Raw genomic sequence first — 15,319 nt, 5'->3', positions numbered from 1 at the left:
TAAAAGAGGGACACTCTGCAAGTTTCCTCCCAAAACTTCAACAGTCTTTATCTTGGGATCAGTTATGAGAGACTGCACTGAAGTGTGGAGCAAACAGATTAGAGACGCTTATTCTTTGGGTGCCTGACAGGCATTTTAACCAGCGCCCTTGTGAAGTTTCCCATGGTGAATCTGATGCCAGTTTCATAGCTCATTTTTTAATGCTTTTCCTGTGCTTTACTGTGTTCTTAGTGTGTGTGGCTCTGGCTTTGCCTTGCTGTCACAATGCTCGACTGTGCTTTACTGAGCCTGTTTGTCATAGTCTATACTGCAGTAGACCTTTTTTCAAGGTCAGCAATACCTGAATGACAAATGCAGAAAATGCATTTACAAGTCCGATTTTGAACTACAGCTTTTTAGGTTTTCAAAATGCAGAGTGTTAATCTGATTATTTCAGTTAAAAAATAAATATATATATATATGCCTGAACCTCTTCACTGTGGTAAGCGAAGCCTTTCGCTTTGGTATGCAAGACCTGGAGTCATTGGAGAAACTGAATGGTGTGTGGTTTTGAAATTTGAATTTGTTTTGTGTAACTGTAGGTGCATTTCATATATAACTAAACTACTGTGTGTTTTCTTTTTTTCTTTTTCCAGTTATAGTAACTTCCACCTATGATCGATTTTGGATTTTCTTTGTCAGTTGCTATACAGAGTAGTGGCTTAATGATGTAACTCTGTTACTATTATGATGCATTGTCCTCTATGCAGTATTGTACTTTTCTGTTTTAAGACCTAAAAGAACCTGTGCGGTGCTAAAGTCAAGACTAATGACGACTGGAATAAATCTGGGTTACAGACAGTAAATGCCACATCAGAATGGGTTTCATGTAAAAACAGTGTTTGTGTTAATAAAATAATAAACCACTTGTTGCTGTACAGAAACTGAACCGTATAGTAAAATAAACCTGATGCCTGTACATCTCTGGTCAATTAAAGTATGCTAACTTGTATAATAATATTGTATGAAGTCAGTGTGGCTTTTCAGTGGTGCTTACTTATATGGTATGAGTGACTCAACTTGGAGTGTTACAGACTACACAGGTCAGAAACGCCTGGGCTGGAATCCCATTGCACTGTATACTGTACATGCACCACAGATTGCACAGTGTTAATGAAGACAAACCTAAAACAATCAAGGTCATTTTCAACACATCCTGATATTGAATGCTACCAAACCCAATACCTCTATATCTAGGGTACGGCTGCTGTATTTGTGTGGTGCAAGTTTTTAAGTGTCCAAAACACCCTATATAAAAACAAGTTATAAAGGTGAACAATATTGCACTTAAAAAAATAATATATATATATATATATATATATATATATATATATATATATATATATATATATATATATATATATATATATATATATAATGTGTTTTCTGTTGCCACCATTTGTACAGTAGCAGGTTTTATAAAGCGTTTTTTTTTTGTTTTTTTTTTTGGTTTGTTTTGCTCTGTTTTAAATACTCATTTTGCATCGGTGCATCTTTGATTCTTTAGTTATTTTTATCTTTTTTTTTTTTAAAACTATTTTCTGTTTTTGTTATTATTTTCATTTTCAGATTAAGAATCGAAAAGTCACCCCCCCTTCAGTGAACAACGCATTCGTCCAAAAGTCTAGCATAGACATCTATAAATATATACATAAGTACAAAGAATTATTACAGTTCATTCCTAATGGCATGAGATCGTATCATAGGCTCTGCATGCAGCAGCTCTGAACTGTACTCTGTATTATATGTGACTAATAAACACAGCAATGTAATAATTTCACTGGCCACAACCTTTTCTTGTGTCTCTGTATCTCTTTTATTTGAACCGAGCCTTATTGACGGTCGCTTCTCCCCCGTTTTTATTTTCTTTTCCACCGCAGGACTCCTCTTACCCCACTGCCCGGTAGTGAGCCCTGCTGGGAGGGGAGGGACAGGAACAGCTACAGGTTTCCCCACAGCAGTCCTCTGTGAGTGTCTGCTCCTTGTTCAGCAGTGTGCCCTGGCTTAGCCTCATGCTTCATACACGGTGCTGAGCAGAGATGTGTGTGTTGTGACGACTGCCAACCGAGAATACACATCTTATTTATATATATATAATACACACACACAGAGTACAGTGCACTGCTCCTTAATCCAGATTGGATAGCCATGTTTTTTTTTTTATTCCAGCAGTGCCATTAGTGTCCAGTAGGGGCCGTTAGTGTGCATATGCTTATAGTTACTTCTGGATGTTACCAAGATGGGAAGTGGTTAAAGACTAAGAATCAGGTATTCGAGCTGAACCACTGGGGAGAACTGATGACTTTTGATGCCTATACCCCCCTGCCTTTACTACATAACTTTTCATAATCCGTGCATCTTTTTACGTGTTTTTGTATTTAGTTAGCTCTCTCCTTTGTTTGTTACGGAAGATGGAAGGGGCAGGTTCACCTTCAGCATTCAACTGGTCATTTTCAGCAGTCGAACCAAAAACAAAGACCTGGTTTCACTACCCATGATCTTGCTGATACCACTTGAAATTCACCTGGCAATTTAGCACCGTTCTCTTAACTGCCCTGATTTAAGCATGCCAGCGGTTTCATTATCTCTGCTGCTGCTGCTTCTCTTTTCATACCACGGCCATGGTTTTATTCTTGCCTATTTTAACAGAGAATGAAGTGTTCCCCCTCCGTCTTAGTTTGGTTGCAGCTCTACAGTGTGTTCGACGCCACACATGTGGTCATGGGCACAAAATAAAGCTTCCCCTGCAACTGATCACCATAATGAGAAGGTTCAGCTTCTATAAACTGACAATGCTTAACACAATGGGGAACCTTTTGATTGTGAATAACGTTTTTCTTGCAGTGTGAAAAGTCAACAGCAGAGGCAGCAGAGAGCTCAGGAAAGCACATGGAACGCAACACACTCTGCACAATGTATCAAGCATGCCTCTGACCAGGGCAGGATAGCTCTAGTCCTGGTTTTGAATCCCACAGTACTGGAAAACTTGCCGTACTCTCTCCTCTGGGTTCAGTCTCTTGCTCAGACTCCAGCCCTCAGAGTTAGCACACGAGGAAACGGTCTTGGGCATTAACTTGTCCCACTGTCTCTCTGTAGCCGAGCTACTGGGCCAGAAAATCATTTAGTATTCATCACACCAGTCTGTGGTGCCTACGTGGAGCATTTTTCATTTGTGATTTATTACCTTTTCAGATACAAAATTCTTAGAGGGATGAAATAAGAATTCTGTTTGTTTGTTTGTTTGTTTGTTTGTTTGTTTGTTTTAAGCCCTTTTATAATCCACTATTTTTCTTTGAAAATTATATTTTTGCACTTAGATATGGCTGTGTAAATAGCGTAGAGAGTAACACTTGGGGCCCTATCTGTAAAAAACAGTTAACTTGCAATGTGTGGATTTCCCGTTTCAACACCCCTATCCATACCTTTTTGTTTGATGTATACTGTAAATCACCTGTGTATCACAAACCCATACATATACAGTACACAAAGGTAGATCAATATCAGGTAGACTGGGCTTGCTCTGTGTTTCTCTGTAAAGCCAAGCAAATGCAATCACTTTCAGCGAGCTTGCAGCGATTCCAAACCCTTCCAAACCCTCTTCTGTCTCATTGTACAAGTGATGAGAAGGAGTAAGTCAGCTTTAGCAGCACTTATAGTATCTTATACTATCAGCGCAGCAATGTAACAGTGGCTCGATCAGTAATGCAGAGGCTTCCCCGCCTCCCTTTAGAAAAACGATAAACTAGTCATTTCTGTAATTGTTAGGAAGCCCAGCAGGCAGTTATCTTAGCAGATTTGGGCGTCATGCACAATACACATCAGTTAAGGTTGTTCATGATTAGTGGTAATTAGACAAATAGGCTTTTGCAATGGGTAAAGGTACTGTATTAAACATTTGAAATAAACAAAAGGCTACTGAGTGTTGCCATACATTAAATAGATTGGGCCAATCACATTCATGTTGGTAGAATCGACGCAGTAGTATGTGAAGTTATAGGTAAATGAAAACAAAGACTATAATGTACGAAATATCCTCCAAGAAATCCTGTAGAGCTTGACTGGCCTACATCCTGATTCACTTAAAATGACCTGCAGGGATGGAAATAAGACTCCTATTGCATAACAGCTACACCTATTCCAGGTTTTATTAGGAGCTTGATTAGCCATAGTGTACGGGCAGCATGCTCAGGCGAGTCTTATTATACTCCTAGTAAAACCAGGAATGGATCAAACTGCTATGCAAGGGCAGTCTCATTTCCATCCCTGAATAGTATCACAAAAGGTGCTGTACTAATTCATTGGATACCCAACATTATTAAGTATCTGTATTAGTAGTAGTATGTGAAATGGACACTACCTTGAATATTGTACCATGAATATTGCATCATTGTCCTTCAGCAGAAATATTGACCTGTTATTCCATCTCCATATGATTTAGCTGCTATAAAGATACCTTTAAGAAAGAATATAACGCTCCAGGAGACTGTGATGTAATATGGAAAGAATAGCCAAGTCTCCATTGGCCTCCATGTCAAAGCAAACAAGCAGGAGCTTTATTGAGATGCACTGGGTTAGCAGTCAGGGGGCTCTGCCAGTAGAACACACTGCATGGCACACTGGCTAGAACAAGAAAGAACCCATCAAGGCTCATTGAGGCAAACGCGGGGGTGTTTTAAAGAATTGTCATTTCCGTAATATAATTAGACAGTGGATAATGATTTTTATAATTGATTTTTATTGATGCAGTGAACTGTGTTAAAATACATGTTCACGTCTCCCTATGCTTTATTGAGCACAACACAGAAAGTAACTGAAACATTTCAAGCATAATGTACAAGTACAAATGTAAGTTGAAGCGGTATTCATGGATGACTCGATGCTGCCCAAAGGAAAGGGTTTGGAATAAAGTTAACTTTTAACTGACAATCATTACCATGTATCAGCGACCTACTGCAGAGGGTGTGAAAATACATCCATTTGTATATTGCTATATCCTTTGCACAATGGCACTGATAATTTGCTTAATTAGACCTTTGTAATTGTTTTCAGCTTTTAAACATTTGTAGAGTTCAAGTTACTTATACAATTTTATTGCTAACTTGAAATATGCAACTGTTAATTAAAAAAGGTCTGATTCAGCAAGTGATCAATTTAATTAAAGGTCTAGTTAAGTAATTGAGAGCTCAGTTGGAATGAACACCAGCAGACACAGTGGGTCCCCAGGATCAGGGTTAGGAACCACTGATGTATACTATGTGTACTGTAGGTGCTTCACAGGCTGTGTAATTTACAGTAAATGCATTTGGAGGATCTAGTCTTTTAAATAAGACTGGACTGCAACTGCTGATTGTGGTCAAGGAGATCTTAGGTGTAACTACTGTAGATGAACACTCAGTATAGTATAGTATATTATTATATTATATTATATTATATGCACACACAAATTGCTGTTGCACAAAATCCAGGTTAGCGGATTTCAAGTGATAATTAGTTTGTGCATCTTCTGTTTATTTCCTGCATTAGAATTGTTCCCAGATGCAAATGCTGTGGTGCTAAATTAACAGTGCAGAAGAACTTCATGCAGAGGAAGCTGTTTTTAATTGGATAGCAATCATATTTAATAAAACAGGAGGATTCTTGTGGTTTTTTGCTTTTTTTTTGGGTGGGGGGGGGGTGGGGGGGGTCCTTTTGTTGAAAAGTTGAAGGGCCAGCCCACTGGTCAATGAAGAAGAGACTTCAGCAAATGATCACTTCAGAATCTGTTCATAAACCAAGAAAACTATTTGTTTTCTGTTTGCCTGTAAACCTTGAATTAAAACACGAGAAAAGCAACATGTAACATAAACAAGTCATCCATCACCAAAAATAAAGGAAAAACACCACAGGTACCTCCAAAACACTCAAACAAGATAATGCCCTGACAGCAATAGCTGTGAGAATTATATCATCACAGAAACAGTAAAAGTGTGTAACACAAAACAAAAACAATCAAATAAAGAGATGTCTTCTTTTTCTCCAAATTCTGCACAATAGACTCATGATTGATCTTACACTCCAGACCTGCATTATTTGGGTGAACACCTTGGCCCCTTGCCTGTTTCATGGTTGGGTAGCTCTTCTGGCTCATTTATCCAGGAATACTTGTAAAATAGACACCACATTGCAGAGGTGTCCGGATAACCCAGAGTCACCTGTACTGGTTTCTGATGTTGCAAAAAAACCCAGAAAAGGGCATTTAATCTAGTCTACTTGGCACTGAATAAAGGGACTTCTGAAGCAAATTGAGATTAGGAGGATATCCAGGGGGGGTGTTGCACATAGATTCCATTTCATGAAACATACATCTTATTGTTACCTACATAGACAAATGACTTGCATTCTAAACTGTTGTTTTTGTGTAGCTAAACAAAAAATACAATTAAACGTCAAGACAATCTATATATGTTGGAGGGTGGTTGGAATTGCAAGTTTTAACAGCACTACAAACATAGTTTTTTAACCCTCTCAATATACTTTGGTACCTGACTACTCTCTTCACAGAGTACTTGATTGGCCAGCAAGCCCATGGTTTCAGTTGAGTGAACCAGCTTCCATCTTGCCAGAGACTGTGGGTGTGTTGTGCAGTGGATTGTCTAAGTAAAGATGGCTGGCTGGCACTCCTCAATGGAAAGAGGAGTAACTGTTGAAGAACTGTGTCAGTACAGCTACAGTAAAACCTTTTTTTCCTGCAACAAAACCATTCCAAAACTTTCCACAATCGGATTCCAATCCGTCATGAAAACAGAATCACATTCATTAGATCAAGTAACACAAAAAACATATTACAAAGGGCTTGTCCTGTGAATAAAGTACACCTTGATAAACACACTTTAACTCAAAGCCGTCCTATGCCTGTATGAAAAGAGTGGTAATATTAATATTAATTATAAAAATGGAACTCAGTATACTTCGTTTTATATAATCAAAGCACTTTAAAAAGTAGGCTCTTGGGTGGAACAGAAAAAAAAAACCAATATTAATCACCACATACTCTTTTAAGACTTGTAGAATTAATAAGCATAATTAGTTTTGTAGGCGGTAGAAAGGGTATGAAAGCCTCCTCACATTGCAGACTGGAAAGCAATAAGTGTTTTAGTGAGAGCTGATGTCAGTGCTTGCGTTAGTTCTCCCCTCACATGGGAGTGGGAGAGATATCACAAACGTCTATAAGCACAGGCGCAGTTCAAGATCCTGGTAGCCAGATCCATACGTACTGTAGATGAGTATGGGGGCCCAATGGGTACCTCAATAAACAATAAAGCAAAGATACACAACTCTGCAGGAGTCTAACAGGCCTCCTGTGTGTTCTGTCTCCTCTCAGATCCTCCTCGGGGAAAGTGAGCCCGGAGAGCATCAGAACACTGCGCGCTCTGTCCGAATCCTCGGAGGACGGCCAGACACTGCAGGGGAAGAAGATGCTGAGTCCTGGCAAGGAGAAGGAGCTGTCCCTCTACAAGAAGACCAAGCGAGCAATAACCAGCAAGAAATACAGCGTCTCCAAACATGAGGCTGAGGCCGAGGCCACCACGCCTATCGAGCTCATCAGCCGGGGCCCGGATGGACGCTTCGTGATGGATCCTACCGAGATGGAGCCGTCGATCAAGCAGAGGAGGATCGAAGGATTCCCCTTTGTGGAGGAGTCGGATCTGTACCCCGAGTTCCGACAGTCGGATGAGGAAAATGATGACCCGGGACTGATGCCGCCAGCAGTGGCTGCTCTCAAATCCCAGCTTTCGCCACTCTCCTCCAGCCAGGAGTCTTATCTCCAACCCCCAGCTTACAGCCCCAGGTTTCAGAGGCCCATGGGAGGCATGGGCATGGTGGAAAGCAGCAGGCTACAGGCGACGGGCCAGATCAGGGCCCCTCATCATCGGGGCTTCCCACACGGCCAGTTCTACAGCTACCTAGGCAGTCCTGACCCTCCCCCACCCTTCTACATGCCGGATGTCAGCCCCCTGAGCTCAGTCATGTCCTCCCCGCCTCTAATGCCTGAGGGACCCTTTGGACATCCCACTATCATCGAGGAGACTGGGGAAGGTGAGATGCCACACTACACTGCCTCCAGCAGCACCCTGCCCCTGACCCACACCCCCACCTCCGGACGATCCCCTGAGCTTTGGCGACGTCCTGATTTCCCCCTCAGGAGTCTTGAGGGACCCTCCCTGGTGTTCCCCCCACACCATCCTGTTCACCTCCACCACTACGCGCATCGGGAGCTCCCTGAGCCTCCACTACCACCCCCCCATCCTAGAGGCACCCTCCCGGTGATTCCTTCCTACCCTGGCGTTCTGCAGCTGGAGGCGCCAAAGAGCCAGCCCGGCAAGTCTCCAAGCAAGGTCAAGTCCACAGCCTCGAGTGGCACCACAGCCAAGCATCTACCTATGCAACAGGCACAGAGTCAAGGGCAGCTAAGACATACCAGCAACGGTATGGGCGTACCGGTATTGCCTTACCCCGATCCGGCAGCCCACATGTGGGGCCCAGGCAGCACAAGCACATTCGGTGGGCTGGACACCCGGTGGTACGAGCCCAGGCCCCAGCTCAGCCCCAGGCAGGGGCGCAGAGTCGATCCAAGCCTGCACCAAGTGGTCCTCCAACCATCCCGCCTCTCGCCCCTCACCCAGAGCCCCATTAGCTCTCATGAGGGCTCCCCAGAGCTGGTGGTCCGCCCTCGGCCCCGGCCTGGCCTCATCCAGCCCTCCATTCCTCCGGAGATGTCTGAGATCACCTTGCAGCCCCCCTCTGGCGCCCGCTTCCCCAGAACATCATCACCCACCTCCTCGCCAGCCCAGGGCAGCAGGCGGCCCAGCCCCAGCTACCGGCCCCAGATCGCCTTCGCCACCACAGCCACCAGCTACCCCTCCCAGTCTCCCTCTCCCCCCATGGAAAGCAGTGACATTTTCGGGCAGATGTTGTCCCAGAGGAGGACGGAAGAAGAGATCCTTCCTTCAGAGCCCTCGCCACCTCAGTTGTCGTCTTCAGGGTAGGTGCCCAAAACTGAGAATTGGGCAGATCCCAAACTGTTTCAGTCGCTTTGCATTTTGTGTTGTTGTTAGATTATAAAATGATGTCAGTATTACCAGTCATTGTAACCAATGTTTTAAAAAATAAAGGTTTCAGGTCCTGAAATAAACGTTTTTAAACTTCCTTTAAGTGCCTCGGAGACTGTACTCTCTTATCCTGCACACCACTCCACCACTCAGATCTGTAGTTCAGGTTTGAGTCCTATCAGTACAAATGCTTGTTTAAGCAGTTCTGTCTATTTGACTTCCTAATTCCGATTAAGCAGTTAAAGTGCATGACAGTGGTTGATAAATACTGTATATAATATTACTGCTCTGCAATGGGGTAGTAGAGTACATTACGAAGACCCTTTATCTTCCCTTGTGGTCTGACAGCATGACTAGCTCCTATTAAAGTAACCAAAAAGAGAAATAGTCCGGTAGGCACATTAAGAAACGTTGTCACTAAACATTTCCGCTCTCATCTGTTGCTCTGTCTTCATCTGCTTAATTAAGCCAATTCGTCATTCTTTAATGGCTCCTGTAGTCTTAACTGCTTTGTTTTTGATTGATCTCAGCTATCTGGGCAGCGTTGTTGTGACCAGGTCCTCTACACCTCAATAGGTAAGGGTTGGATCCATGTCTGAAAGGGGAGGGGGGCAGCAGGTGGGGCTTTTAATCACATCTTCCTTTAAAGGGGAATACCGTATTTCAAAAGCATCAGAAACAGAACAATGAGAGCTAAACACAAAGAAACATAGTCTTGCTTTTAATTTGAGGAACAAAAAACTATAGTGTTCTATTATAACAACAAAGAAACTTAAAACAAATAAAGTCTTTGCCATACATTTTAAAATATATCCCTCCATTTATCCTTATCAAAATGATACAGATCCTTAGCTATACAGTAGATCCTGTAGAAATGGTTGAAGCATTAGTATCAAAAATAGCAGGTCTTATTTAGGGCAAGAGGGACAGTGTCACTTATCTAGCATGAATGCCCAGCACAGAGAATAATAATTCCAGTATGAACTGAGTTTTCTTTGTCTATGACTCAGCTAGCATTTGTTGTACGGTTATGATATTTATGGCAGTGATCGAAACTAATTGAACCAGAAAAACCAGTTTTTGAACCAGTATTGCAGATCAGTCTGAAAGAGTCCATTCAACATGGGCAATAACAGCACGTTCCCATGTCCTGTGTTTTTTTTTTGCTTGTTTTTTTTGGATACCTCTGAAGTTCAACCTCTCAGTAAATGGGGTTTCTTTTTTATTACAAGTATTCCCCTTTAAAGTCATGTTACTTGTGCAAAATGCCATGCATGCTTTTGCTAAATATTGCTCTTCAAAAAACAAAAACAAACAAAGAAATCTCTTGATAAACTCTGTTACATTTGTCGTCCGAGTGCTTTGATTTCTTTTCCTTCTGTGACTGTTCCCAAGTAGCCATTCCCCCTCCCGCCATCTCTCCCCCTGTCAGCATGGTAAAGCCCATTGTAGACAAGTACTCATGTCTATAAACACATGTTAACAATGCTTTGTTGCAGCAGTGTCTTCCCATCTACTAAAAGGCCTTAGTTTTTCTCTTCACAGCGACGGCAGAACGACACCGTACAGCTTTTTACTGCTTTGTTTTATCCTATCATGTTTTCGCCTGAGATTGTTACAGTCGCTCAGTGTTTTGAGCTGCGGACTGCAGTGTGGGGGAAAGCAGGTTGAAACTGCCTCCCCCCCCCCCCCCCACACACATGCACACACACACACACACACACACGTTTGCATTCCAATATTTGTGGCGACTTCTCATTGACTCTCACTATATTTTTATTTACTATTTCTAACTCCAGTCCGACAAAACTCCACACAGCTCAAATTTTGTCCGCAGATTGATAGTAATACCGGCCCACACACACACACACACACACACACACACACACACACACACACAGACAACGAGCAAAAGCCCATTGTGCTTTTTGTACAGCACCACTGTAGTAAAGCCCAGACACAGGGAATTGCATGGGATTACCATTATTGGTAAGTATATGCCAAACCTCAGCTAACGTGGAATATATGTATATGCCAGATGAAGACAAGCAGTGTGGATCCCTGAGGGACAACTAACTAACTGCAGTTGCTTTGTAGGTCTCCAGGACGTGTCTCTACAGGTGAGGCCCTCGTTCCTGTAGCCATGAAGAAGCCCTGGCCAGCCACGCTTTCTTTAGCTGCTGTTGAATTAATCATGCGACTCAATGGAGCTGTTGTCTGTGCTGGAGGAGCCGGTCAGTAAAGGGAATTGTGTTTGCTTCTTCTTCTTTCTCTCTCAGGAAACGGTTCGTTGCATCGAGTGGTGCTGCTGCTGCGTCTGAGAGATTTGAAGCGCTGAGATACCAACGGATTAAAAAACCCAAAAGGGTCCCCAACGGCACGCCGAAATCCAGGAAGAAAACAAGTGAGTTTAAAGACAAGGGGGCTTTTACTGTGGCTTATTAAGATAGGGTTTGAGTTAGGGTACCAGTTAGTATAGAAAACACTGTGCCCTCTAGAGCCTCCTAGAAAACACCTGCATGTAGTTCTTCCCCTGTGAATAACCAGCATAAGGGGCTTGTACAGGCTCAGCTTGATTTGACCTCAGAATTGTTGGTGTGTTAAAATATTGCCATAACGGTTCTCAAGAAGAACAGGGTTGAGCTCAGTCCACATCAATCCTGTACTGAAAACACAGCAGACATTGGGATTAATGGAGCAATTCCTTTTTTTCAGGCCAAGGTCACATTGTGTATATGCACCAGGTGACACTGACTTCCTGTCACGATGCCACTGAGGTCTAAGAAGGTATTAGGCTTACAATCTGACTGCAGTGCTCTGGTCAAAGCTTGTGTAGAATAATTAACGTCACTTCTTTTCAAACTCCCGCAAGCATTTCTGTGGCATCTCTCTTCTCAACCTCTGCCTCTCTGTCGCTTAATATGATTAGTAACAGCTTTGTGATGAGCGTTGTTAATTCAAAAACGTTTTCTATTAAACTCATATGACGATACATCCTCCGCTTTTAAATTTGTTTTCCAGTTTACTGGCATCTCTAACTCTAACTCTAATTAATCATTCCGAACAGGCAATTATTTGATCACTTCAAAAACAATCATCAATTACAAGGCAAAACTTAAAAGGAGTCAAGTAGACAACAGTGTACAATTACAGTATACTAGTCCACTTCACTTTCCTCTGTTATACTGGCTGTACGAGAATTACTTTTTGGGCTGTCTACATAGCCACATGTACAAGGCTATAGTATTCTATTCAAATGCATATGCATATATACTATATTATGCTACTGTATAGTATTTATTTCTAGTTCTTACTTGTTGAATGTGGAGAGGGCCACTCTGCCTGAAGCTGCTGTCTTTGTGTCTCCTCAGCTGGGCCCTCCTCTCAGACACAGCAGCCCCATGCCTCTCAGGTACTGCAACTCGAAGAAGCTCTCTACCTCCGCAAGAAGAGGCAGTCCCGACAGGACCCCTACGCCCGCTTCTCCGCCCTCCTCTACCGCCGACGGCCAGAGGACCAGAAGGCCATTCTGGCCAGCATGGACACAGCTGACCCCAACCACGCCACACTCCTCTGAATCAGTCAGCAGCACGGACACAGCGGCGCACCACCACGCCACCCTCATCTCAGTCAGTCAGTCAGTCAGTCCTAATAACTCATCTGCCAGCCTCTGGTAAAGGCGTTGATTATTATTTTTATTAGATTTTGAGTTACAGAAGTATGTTTTAAAAGATGACACGGGGGCAGATTTTTTTTACCAAATTCCAGTGCAGTTTATTTTTGTTTGTTTTATCAAAATAGTTAAATTGATGTTTTTATGACTAGTTTTGAAGCAGTTCAATGCTGCACACTTTACACTGGAGCAGAGGCTTAGTAAATCTAGCCTGTGGGGGTTCTATTGGTAAAGCATTAGCATAATAATCAGGGCATTGCTGTCCTATGTGCTAATGTTTTGTGAATACAGACTCTGGCATCCTGTTTAAAAAAAGTACTATAGTTCTGCCAAAAAACAAACAAACAGCTTCCTTAAAAAAACACACTGTACTGTATAAGGACTATGGGATTTTGTGCCATAGTATACTGTAGTATTTTTAAATATGGGAGGGCTCTCTTTTAAATCTAGCGGTGCAGGACCCTCAGATACGGCAGTATGATGGGCTTATGCTGGCACAACTTGAATTAAAAAAGAGCTCAGAGTTGTTACTCTTCAATTCTTCACTCATCTTCCCTGCTACTTTATTTAGATAGCAGAATCGGTAGCTGGCATTGGTCGCTTTGTAACCCCTTCGCCCTGTACCTTAGCGGTGCTTCTATTTTGCCTGATGACCTAGATGGTCCAAAAGTCAATTTGCTGCTACAATTGTCCGCAGCTAAAGGGGTCTGTTTTAATGATCTGCGCAGAACCCCCTGTTTAATATGTGCACACATGATTTAGCAATGACCTCGTTACACTGAATTTCTGGTGTGTGTTTTCAGAGTCGGAATCAACTCCTGTTTTTTGTTGTTTTTTTTTTTGAAATTCCAAATTCCGTTTCGGTTTTTAAAATCAATTCCGAATTCCAAATCCAATTCCAAATTCCTTCAGAAGAAGTGGAATTGGATTTTTTTTTTTTTTAAAGGAATTGGAAATGGAATTGGAATTAAAAAAAACAAGGAATTGACCCCCGACCCTGACTATCCAGGAGTCTCTATACAGGCAACAGGGATACAACTGCCTGCCAGTGGCCGTTATCATTTTGATTTTGTTTTTCTCAACATGCAAGGTGCTGTATAGGAATTACTTTCTATCTACATATCCATATGTAAAATACTATAGTATTCTGTTCTACTGCCAAAATGACTAGTTCAACCAATGCATGTGCTTTGATTTATTGTAAAGGCGGCTATTTTAGCTTGAAAACAAAATAACAATAATTGAATACTTACTGTATGCTTCATTTTTTTATTTACTATTCTCTGAAGTTTTTTTTCGCATCAGTGACTTTATAAATCGATACATTTAGTATTGCAGTTTTGTTTTGGAGGGTCACATCTAGATTTAATAATAATAATAATAACACCGTGTAACAAATTTTTTTTTTTTTTTGGTTCCTGGGTAGTAAGTGTTATTTCCTAATTGCTTATGCCTCAAAAGTATAGAAAATGGCTATTATTCCCCACAAACTTTGCTTTTGTGACCAGGACAGTGATATTTTGAAATTTACCTATTTCCAATGAGAAAACGGGCGAATTTGTGTCTTTTCGTTCACATAAAGTCAGAAAAAAACAACATATGAATCCAAATTAACATGTATGTATACTAAAGTAATACAAAAATGACTACAAAAGATTTAGAAGTGAGTAGTTTTTCGAGATTTACGATTATACTGTAAATCACTTTCACGAATCAGCCCCCAAATGTAGTCTCCCATCATGTTCTCGTTATACTGTCCTTGGTAGCGGCATTCAAAGTCCAGTATATCCTGGTGGAAGCGCTCGCCTTGCTCCTCCGAGTACGCTCCCATGTTCTCCTTGAATTTACCAAGATGAGCATCAAGGATATGGACTTTGAGGGACATCCTACAGCCCATTGTGCCGTAGTTCTTCACCAGAGTCTCAACCAGCTCCACATAGTTTTCGGCCTTATGATTGCCCAGGAAGCCCCGAACCACTGCGACAAAGCTGTTCCAAGCCGCTTTCTCCTTACTAGTGAGCTTCTTGGGGAATTCATTGCACTCCAGGATCTTCTTTATCTGTGGTCCGACGAAGACACCGGCTTTGACCTTTGCCTCAGACAGCTTAGGGAAGAAGTCTTGAAGGTACTTGAAGGCTGCCGACTCCTTATCTAGAGCTCTGACAAATTGTTTCATAAGGCCCAATTTGATGTGCAGTGGTGGCATCAGCACCTTCCGGGGGTCCCAGCCGTACTCATCATACTTCAAGGCGTCCAGCAAGGTCTTGATGCTGTTGTAATCCTCTTTGAGGTGCACCGAGTGAGCCAGGGGAAGAGACGGGTACTTATTACCATTATGGAGCAGCACGGCTTTGAGGCTCCTGGATGAGCTGTCAATGAAGGACAGTATAACAAGATCATGATGGGAGACTACATTTGGGGGCTGATTCGTGAAAGTGATTTACAGTATAATCGTAAATATCGAAAAACTACTCACTTCTAAATCTTTTGTAGTCATTTTTGTATTACTTTAGTATAA

The 15,319-nt window shown here is 42.1% G+C and overlaps 1 protein-coding gene across 6 annotated transcripts in view; it reads left to right on the top strand.

The window, feature by feature from the left end:
* Positions 1-14,238, top strand: part of LOC117397240 (protein turtle homolog B) — a 93,419-nt gene extending 79,181 nt beyond the window's left edge. For 2 of the 6 annotated variants that reach the window (XM_059010134.1, XM_059010133.1), the window contains exons 18-20: positions 7,400-9,061; positions 11,408-11,532; positions 12,500-14,237. In XM_059010134.1, coding sequence (XP_058866117.1) covers positions 7,400-9,061; positions 11,408-11,532; positions 12,500-12,705 — 1,993 coding nt within the window. In that variant the 3' untranslated portion in view covers positions 12,706-14,237. Of the gene's footprint in view, positions 1-1,919; positions 2,007-7,399; positions 9,062-9,658; positions 9,705-11,407; positions 11,534-11,843; positions 11,916-12,499 lie in introns of those variants that run through there. The other 4 variants (XM_059010135.1, XM_059010132.1, XM_059010131.1 and 1 more) reach the window with 4 other exon arrangements.
* The last annotated feature ends 1,081 nt before the right edge of the window (positions 14,239-15,319 follow it).

Source organism: Acipenser ruthenus, chromosome 40 (genome assembly GCF_902713425.1).
Source record: "Acipenser ruthenus chromosome 40, fAciRut3.2 maternal haplotype, whole genome shotgun sequence".
Classification (NCBI taxonomy): Eukaryota; Metazoa; Chordata; class Actinopteri; order Acipenseriformes; family Acipenseridae; genus Acipenser; species Acipenser ruthenus.
The sequence above is the reverse complement of the archived record's forward strand: the minus strand, read 5'-3'. Positions and strand labels throughout refer to the sequence as shown.